The following is a 9,297-nucleotide window of genomic DNA, read 5'->3' on the forward strand; positions in this document are numbered from 1 at the left end:
TGCCAGTATCTCCACTCCTAACTCCTAATATTTTTCAGGACCCTTGCTGGACCTCTCCCAGAGTCTCAGTCCACCCCCCTCCCCATTGCCATCAAGCCAGAACTGACTCAAAGCTGAACTTCCAGCGGGTTTTCAGAGGCTGTAAATTACACAGGAGGCGATAGTCATCTTTTCCTGAGAAGCAGCTGGCGGATTTGAATCGCCGACAGGGAGCCACCTTTGGATTGACAGCACAGCTCCTTACAGACTTTGCCCCAGAGCATCTCACCTAGCAAGAATCTTAAGCTCAGCCAGTCGAGCCTCTTCATTTTGTTCATGCGGAAGGACTTGGCTGTGCTCACTCACTCAGCAAGGTGGGCTTGGGGACTTTGGTCTCATCTATCTCCCTAGACTCGTGGGTGATCAGGCCTGGTGTGCTAGGTGGTAGGGAGCCCTGTGCAGGCCTGGCAGGACATGGTGCTCGGGGTGACCCTCTGCACATACAGGGTTGTCACTGCCTATCAACTTGACTCTCTCATTTACTGAACTGTAGACTCTCTGAGCTCAGAGCCTACACTTGGCTCAGTGCTGTGTCCCCAGTGCCTGGTCTGTACACCATGGTCATTCACTTGACATATTTATCCAGCATCTACTACAGGCTAGGCATGGGGCTGAGGGACGGCAGTTAACAAGACAGACAGCACGTCTGTCCTTGGGGGGGTTTACAGGCCTTGTGGGAAAGAGACAATGAATGGAATAACCATGTAAACATGCATAGTATTTAAGATGGTGATATGTGAGGTAGAGGAAGATAAAAGAGGACAGGCCATGGGAGTGTGTGTGTGTGTGTGTGTGTGTGTGTGTGTGTGTTGTTCGGGGCTTGATAATTTAAATAGGATGAGTATGAACTGCTCTGTTAAATGCTAAGGTGACATCTAAGCCTTGATGGAAGGGCAGCCTTGGCTAAGGGAGGAGCAAGTGCAAAGGCCCTGTGGTTGGAGCACTCCTGGTGGGTCTGAGGGATTCCTAAGAGGCTAATGTATTTGGAGCAAAAGGGGTGCATAGGTAGGGATAGTCATAGAGGGCCTGTTAGGCCATGGTAAGCACTTCAGGTTTAACTGTGAGTCTGATGGGAACCACAGAGGGCTCTGAGCAGGGGGACACAATCTGACTGGGGCTTTCACAGGACACTGGTAGCTGAGTTGAGAGTAGAATGTTGTGGACAAAGAGAGATGGCAGGGCCTGACTATGAGGAGGTTCTTTCAGGAATCCAGATAAGGAATGGTGGCAGGCAAAGGGTGGTGGAGGAGGGTGAGTCTGAGCTGAGATCTCACAGGATCAGGATGTGAGAGAGACAGAAAGAGAGGTCACGCAGAGTTTTGGGGGGCTGATCACTTGAAAGAGTGAAGAGGGAGTCTCCATTTCCTGCCTAGGAGCTGGGACACGTGGAGTCAAGTCTTAGCGCTCTGTGACACATGGGCAAATCCTTGCCTTCTGGGCCTCAGCATGCCGTCCTGCGCAGCGGGTGCAGGACACCGGCTCACTCACAGCGGCCCTCGTCCACAGGGAGCCCCAGCCCGCCGTCGCCATGGCGTCGCGCATCGGGCTGCGCATGCAGCTCATGCGGGAGCAGGCGCAGCAGGAGGAGCAGCGGGAGCGCATGCAGCAGCAGGCCGTCATGCATTACATGCAGCAGCAGCAGCAACAGCAGCAGCAGCAGCAGCAGCAGCAGCTGGGGGGGCCTCCCACCCCGGCCATCAACACCCCTGTCCACTTCCAGTCTCCACCACCTGTGCCTGGGGAGGTGCTGAAGGTAAGGCCTGCCCCTCACCTCATCCCCACGGGTCCCAGGTACCGCTCCCCCCGCCCAGAGCTTCACCTGCTCCCCTTCCCAGGTGCAGTCCTACTTGGAGAACCCCACGTCCTACCACCTGCAGCAGTCCCGGGACCAGAAGGTGAGGGAGTACCTGTCTGAGACCTACGGGAACAAGTTTGCCGCCCACATCAGCCCGGCCCAGGGCTCCCCGAAGCCCCCGCCTGCCGCCTCCCCAGGGGTGCGGGCTGCACATGTAGTGTCATCCTCGGCGGGCAACAGCGCTCCCAACAGTCCCATGGCCATGCTGCACATCGGCTCCAACCCCGAGAGGGAGGTGAGTGAGGAGCTGGGCTGCTGGGGCTGCAGGCTGAACCGGTGCCACTGCTCTGCTCCTAGGACTCTGCGCTGATAGCAGAGACAGGATTCTTCCCCCAGGGAGCCCTGTCTGAGGGGAGACACAGCCCTGCCCCCAGGGAGCCCTGTCTGAGGGGAGAAACAGCCCCACCCTCAGAGAATCTTGATCTGAGGAGAGACACAACCCTGTCCTCAGGGAGCCCCAGTTTGAGGGGAAGACACAGCCATTTCCTCAGGGAGCCCCAATCTGAGGGGGAACACAGACCTGCCCTCAGGGAGTCCTAATCTGAGGGGAGACACAGTCCCACCCTCAGAGAATCTTGATCTGAGGGGAGACCCAGCCCTGTCCTCAGGGAGCCCCAGTCTGAGGGGAGACACAGTCTTGCATTTAGAGAGTCTCAGTCTTAAAGGAAAAAGGCTACCATCCCTATTTTTGAAAGTTTTGCTAAAGAAAAACAAGAAGCTTTTACATGAAATCCCAGTCCTTGCACAAAGCCATGACCAGACAGGTGTGTAAAGGGAGTTCCCGGATCAAGCCCCCCACCATCTGGGCCAGTGTTCTCCACAAGATGAGTAATGGGTGAAGTGGATCTTAGGTGCCCCAGCTCTCCCTTACCCCTTCTCCCAGCAGTCCCCCCTTAGTGGCCTGTTTCTCTTTTCAGTTTGATGTCATTGACAACATCATGCGTCTGGATGATGTCCTGGGCTACATCAATCCCGAAATTCAGATGCCCAACACGGTATTTCTGACCAGGCTGGGAGGGTGTGCAAGATGGGGTTGGGGGCTCGGGGGTTGGAGAGAAGGCCCACAATGGCTCTGCGATGGGGAAATGGGCAGGGCTGGCATCTTCCTCACAGGTGAGGCTACCCCCATGACAGAGAAGGGTAGCCTGGGCCAAGTACAATGACCACTCAGGGAGGCGGGCACTGTGATTTGGGTGCGGTGGGTATTCACAGGGGTGGCTGCGCTTCAGTGAGGCTTCCTGGGGTGAGGGGGAAAGGAGGTACCAATGATGGGCCTCACTGAGGGAAGGCAGACAGGTCAACATTCTAGAAAGGGAGCCGCATCTTAGTCCCAGACAAGACGGCCTGTGTCCACAGGAAGCCTGGGCTGATGTGTTTCTTTTGGAGGGCTAGGGCCCTCCTCTTTTGCCAGGCCCAGTGTCCCTCCATGGAGTAGGTGCTGGGCACTATCCCTGAACTCGCCCTGGCAGAGGCGAGGAAGCAGGCTTGGAATCAGAAGGCCTGGCCTCAGGCCTTTGCCGTGACCTTGAGAAGTCCCTCAGCCACTCTGCTTCTCTTTCCTTAGCTGCACTTAGAGGTGATGCCATCCACACTCAGGACTGTGGGGTGATTAGATGAGGCAAGGAATTGAGGGCACCTCTGAGTGACAAGTGTTTACACTCACCAGGTGGAAATGCTGGGGCCCCCCCCTCCTGCCCCCATGGTGGTCGTGACCCTCAGCTGCTCACTCCTGCCACTCCACCTGGGCTCCACCTGCTGAGGCTGAAGCCTTGATCCTGTCCCCCTTCCCACACACCGAGGGAAAGTGCCCAGTTCCTGTGGTGGGGCGTCACCTTCGGGCTCCCTTACCACGGTGACATTGCTCAGTCGCTCAGCAGCAACCGGCTGTGACCAGCTGAGTCTGAAGCCGGCAGCCACCTGGGCAGGGAGGGTGGGCACTGGCATCTGTGCACTGTGTACAGTTCTGGGCCTGCGGTTCATGCTGGTTTTATGTCAGGAGCTGGAAAGCGCCAACCAGAGTTCAAATCTGTCCCCATCAGACCCCTGCTTCTGGGAAGCCCACTCCAGAATGCCACCATCTTTGCAAACAAGGCATTCTGAGGCCCATGGCAAATCCTACCCCTGCCCTCATCACACCACCCACCCCACACTCCTGCCCTGCGACTCTGTTGAGTGGACTCCAACCCCTGGCCACCTCACGCGTCTCAGAGTAGACCTGCCCTCCAGAGTGGTTTCAGTGGCTGATTTCCCAGGAGGAGATCTCCAGGCTTTTCCTCCACATGGACTCAAATCTCTCACTTTTCATTAGCAGATGAGCACTACCCACTTGTACCCTGTGCACTCACTACCCCTTGTGCCGTACCTGCCTACCTCTGTCCTCACACAGGTTTCCTGCCCTCCAGGAAGCAGTCCTGACACACCAGCATAGATTAGATGCCCCTGCCCCTTGCCCCGATTACACCTACTGTGTAATCCACAGGAGAAGGGTGGGCAGTCTCCTCCCGTACAATTAATTACCTCTGAAAACCCACTGGAGGGTCAGTCAACAACAACAGTGTGTAATGCTGCACTCAGCACTGGGTTTGATGACTCTCTCTAGTGGTTCCTACCAGCTCTAGACTGGTTGTTTCTGAGGGCAGAGGCTGTATCTGCTCCAGACTCTGCACATTCTTAGCCTGAATGCTGGATACAGAGGCCCAGGTGAATTCGGATATCCCTGGAGCTGACTGTGAAATCCTTACAACAGTGGCACAGTGGACATTGGCTTTTTTTCCAGGGAAAAAAGCTCTTCCTGGGAAACTGGGCCCTATGGGAGACACCCCCCTCCCATCCAGAGGAGGCCACTCACCTGCCATGCCCTTCATCTTGCCCTACAGCTGCCCCTGTCCAGCAGCCACCTGAATGTGTACAGCGGGGACCCCCAGGTTACAGCATCCCTGGTGGGTGTCACCAGCAGCTCCTGCCCAGCTGACCTGACCCAGAAGCGAGAGCTCACAGGTACCACCTCCCCGTGTGCCCTGCTTCCCCTCCCTGCCCTCCCTTTCCTACCTCTCCAGCTCCTCTCTCCTTCTGTCCTGGCCTCTAGACGCTGAGAGTCGTGCCCTGGCCAAGGAGAGGCAGAAGAAAGACAATCACAACTTAAGTAAGTCACGCTTGGTCCCTCCCTGGCCTTGTCCCCCAGCCCTGCCTCTCACCTGAGCTGGCCAAGAGCCCATCCCCTGACCAGCACAGGCTTGAGGAGGAACCCCAGCCAAGTCCAGGCCCTTATTGATGCCTAAAGTTCTCCCATGGCATGATTCGAGGGGTTCTCATGCCTTCTCTCCACCAGTCCCTTTTAGGAGGGGGTTAGAGAAGGGGTCTCGTGGGAAGGGATAGCCATTCAAGAGTGAATGAGTTGATCAGCTTGACTATTTTTAGGGAGTAGTGGCTTGGAATTGGAGTCCTGGAAAGAGTTCTGCATCTCTCACCCAAGTCTTGCTCTGCAAACAGCCTAACCAGGCCTGGCTCTGCCCACCGCACCCCTCACTCCTGTGTCTGGCCTGCAAGCTGCCTCCACTTTGTAGAAATTCCTGGCTGTCCGCCCCCCATTCATCACTTCCCAGAAGGGCTGAATCTAAGCTGCAGGGACCCCGAGGTGGTCCTCCCAGGACTGGGTGCCGTGTCCTGGATGAATCCCACCCCTCTAATGGCTCCCTCTTGAATCTGTTACCCGTAGTTGAAAGGAGGCGGAGGTTCAACATCAACGACCGCATCAAGGAGTTGGGAATGCTGATCCCCAAGGCCAACGACCTGTGAGCTTCTGGAGTGGAGGGAGGGCTGCCCGGAGGGACAGGAAAGAGAGCCCTTGGTGGCCAGCCTTCTGAGAGGTTGTCAGCCATTGGAGAAATAGCTGACCATCTAAGTCAAGATGGCTCAAGACTGAGGGGTCAAGTGTCAGGGACGTCAGTGGTCAGGGCAGGCTTGGTGGAGGAGGGGCAGGCCAGGGAAGTTAGGCCAGGACAGTGAGCTGATGGACAGAAGAAAGGTAACCAGGGGTAGGGGAATGACCGCCAAGGGTAGCCTTGGGCTCTGATGGCTGGGATGGAAGACCTTAAGAAGGAGGCTGCTTTAAGGCGCCAGGTGCCACTGGATTAGTGATCATTGGCAACAGAAGTCACCTGGGAGGGCCTGTTCACCATCATGGAGTGTGTCCAGGTCTGGGGGTGGTGGACAAGGCTGGGCCATGTGACAGAGGCTCCTGCCACCAAAGCTGGGCTCACCTGTACCTGCTGAGTGCCTGGCAAACTTGGCCTCTCTCCCAAGAGCCCCTCTGACGGTGCACTGCTTGCTTCAGGGATGTGCGCTGGAACAAGGGCACCATCCTCAAAGCCTCGGTCGACTATATCCGGAGGATGCAGAAGGACCTGCAGAAGTCAAGGGAGCTTGAGAACCACTCCCGGCGCCTGGAGATGACCAACAAACAGCTCTGGCTGCGCATCCAGGTCTGGCCCCTCACCTTGTAGCTCCTGGTTGTTCTGACCTCTAATCCCTGACCTCACACCCAACCCCAGGCATGATACCCAGCACCTCTGGAATTGAAGACATGGGGAAGATGCCCATGAGGAGGGGCATGGGTCAGTTAGGATGAGCTCTGTGGATCCCCATCCATCCACACCTTTGGGCCACAATTATCAGTGGGGATCTGTCCTAGAGACCCTCATTCTTTTTTTTTTTCCTTTTTTTTCTATATTTTATTAATTTTCATAAACATTTACAGAGATTTTGGGTTTCCATTCATTCCTTGTTTCACTATTCTCTCTACCCTCCTCCCAGTTTGTTCTTGTCCAAATGCCACAGTGCTTGTCAAAGCCAGTTCTGATTAATCTTCTTTGTCAGTGTGTCCTTTGCCATTCCCTATCACTCCTCCCTGAGAGAGACTTCACCCTGAGTCATAAGGAAAAGGGGATGGCGTATTCTCTTAGCTACTTCCTGCTGAAAAGGGACGCTGTGGGTTTCAGGGTGAAGATCTTCTCTCACTACTCTAAAGGGCCCCTTTGGCAATAGGAAACACATAGACTATTATGGAGATTGATTTTGGAATTTAGATGCACTCTTATTGATTGGGCTTGGCCGTGCATGTTCATATCCTTGAAGATGTATCATGGGGGTGTTGCAACCTAGAAGACACAAATTTGACTAACAAGTTATAAGTACATGAGTCCAGAAATTATGGAAAAGTAAAAGAAAAGATTCTTTCATTGTTTTACAAACCCTCCCCCAGGTCCCCTCCACCATGTAGCCCTCGCTCTAGTCTCCTGTGATGACAGAAATACCTAGTTATATATCTCTTTTAAACAGTTTTCTCCCTCCTCTGTTTCAGTGCAGTATACATTATTGAACCCATCTTAGTCTCTCCCCAACCCCAAGGACAGTCCCATTCTACAACAGTGGCATCATGTAATATTTGTCCTTTTGTGACTGGGATATTTCACTCAGCATAATGTTCTCCAGAGTCAACCATTTTGAATAATATTGCATGAGTTCCTTGTTTTTTAATGCAGCATAGTATTCCATTGTGCGAATATACCACAGCTTCTCTAGCCATTCGTTTGTTGATGGGCACTTAGGTTGTTTCCAACTCCTTGCTATTGTGAACAAAGCTGCAATAAACATGGGTGTGCATATATCTGCTTGGATGTCAGCTATGGAGAGACCCTCATTCTAAGACAGGCTCACTGAAGGCTGGCTATTAGTGTCACTTCTGCACACTTTCCTTTGGCCAATGTAAGGACACAGCTACGCCTAAGCCCAAGGAGGCAGGAAAGTGGAAGTCTACCATGAGTCTGAAGGGTTTTGGGTGGGTAGCACTGAGGACCACCATGGGGAGCAGAGGGAGGACTTGGGAGCGTCAGGCCCACCATCTGAATGAGCCCTAGGTTCCAGCCCTGGCTCTGACATGGGATAAGTGTTTTGAAGCTTTTCATAACTTTTTCTCTTGGTAGGTAATATAATTTGTGCTACAGCTCAAGTACACACACACACACACACACTCAAAGTTTCATGAAAAAACACTCATCCTTAATAGGTGCAGTTCATTCTGATAGCTTCAATTCTAGTCTAGTCTAGGCAAGTCTCTTTCAATTAAAGCAGGGAGAGACCGCTGGTGAAGACTCACTAAGTGGTTTCACAACCCACTAATGAGTTGTGACTTGCAGTTTGAAAAGACTTGAACCACCTTGAGCTTCCTTCTGTCGGAGACATTCGGTGGTCCTGGGTGCCATTTAGGGGCAGGGGCGAGGGCTGTGGCGTGGGTGCCAGGGTGGAAGTCAGGGCAGGCTTGGCTGCTGGCACTGTGGCACATGCCTCCAGTCCTTTTGTCTGTTCCCCCTGCAGGAGCTGGAGATGCAAGCTCGTGTGCACGGCCTCCCAACCACCTCCCCATCAGGCATGAACATGGCCGAGCTGGCCCAGCAGGTGGTGAAGCAGGAGCTGCCCAGCGAGGAGGGCTCAGGGGAGGCCCTGATGCTGGGGGCTGAGGTCCCTGAGCCTGAGCCGCTCCAGGCTCTGCCCCCCCAGGTCCCACCACCCCCACCGGCCCAGCCACCCCAGCCGGAGTCCCCATTCCACCACCTGGACTTCAGCCACAACTTGAGCTTTGGGGGCAGTGGCAATGAGGGTCCCCCAGGCTACCCTGAACCCCTGGGGCCCGAGCATGGCTCCCCATTCCCTGGCCTGTCCAAGAAGGATCTGGACCTCATGCTCCTGGACGACTCGCTGCTACCACTGGCCTCTGACCCTCTCTTCTCCACCATGTCCCCCGAGGCCTCGAAGGCCAGCAGCCGCAGGAGCAGCTTCAGCATGGAGGAGGGCGATGTGCTGTGACCCCGGCTGCCCCCGTGACGGGGAACAGGGGCGAGCCTGGGGGGGCGAGCCAGGGCCACTGCCCTCCCTTCCCTTCAGGCTGCACTGGTGTGTGAAGTAGCCACTTGCCCTGCCTCACTCCTCCCTGTCAGCCCTCTGTTTGGACTTAGTGCCAGCCTGGCGACCTGCGGGGTCAGGAGAAGCCCCCACGTCCCCAGCCAGCTCAGTGCCCCCCCAAGGGCAGCCCTCTGAGAAGGGATGGGCAAGAAAGGCCTTTGCCCTGTTTCTGGAGACAAAATCACTAGGGGAAGGGAGAAGTGAGGGGGTGGTAGTGGTAAGAAGAGGTCCTGGGGAGGGGGTCCCATCTTCTGAGCCTGATACTCTCCTTACCCCAATAATGAAGGAGGATTCATTGAATGTTCAGGAGATTCCTTTTCTGAGGCAGTGACTGGTCTGGGGGTGTACCCAGGCCTGCCTTTCTGGGACTTGGATTGCAGTAAGCCTGTCCGTAGCCTGGTACTCTCCCCTCACACAGGCAGGGGGGCCCCTACCCCTCTTTGGTG

At 55.1% G+C, this 9,297-nt stretch overlaps 1 protein-coding gene across 2 annotated transcripts; it reads left to right on the top strand.

Annotated features, from left to right (window-relative positions):
- The first annotated feature begins 1,537 nt into the window (after positions 1-1,537).
- On the top strand, positions 1,538-8,938 carry TFEB (transcription factor EB). Of its 2 annotated transcripts, XM_006882005.1 has the most exons (8): positions 1,538-1,792; positions 1,875-2,129; positions 2,812-2,889; positions 4,771-4,891; positions 4,980-5,036; positions 5,610-5,685; positions 6,228-6,375; positions 8,267-8,938. In XM_006882005.1, exons 1-8 carry the CDS (start codon positions 1,568-1,570, stop codon positions 8,753-8,755), a joined length of 1,449 nt encoding a protein of 482 aa, XP_006882067.1. In that variant the 5' UTR covers positions 1,538-1,567; the 3' UTR covers positions 8,756-8,938. The 2 variants fall into 2 exon arrangements, with proteins under 2 accessions (XP_006882067.1, XP_006882066.1); XM_006882004.1 differs by lacking the exon at positions 1,875-2,129 and having other exon boundaries at positions 1,550-1,792.
- The last annotated feature ends 359 nt before the right edge of the window (positions 8,939-9,297 follow it).

Source organism: Elephantulus edwardii, unplaced genomic scaffold (assembly GCF_000299155.1).
Source record: "Elephantulus edwardii isolate Elephantulus edwardi_28Jun2011 unplaced genomic scaffold, EleEdw1.0 scaffold00017, whole genome shotgun sequence".
Lineage (NCBI taxonomy): Eukaryota > Metazoa > Chordata > Mammalia > Macroscelidea > Macroscelididae > Elephantulus > Elephantulus edwardii.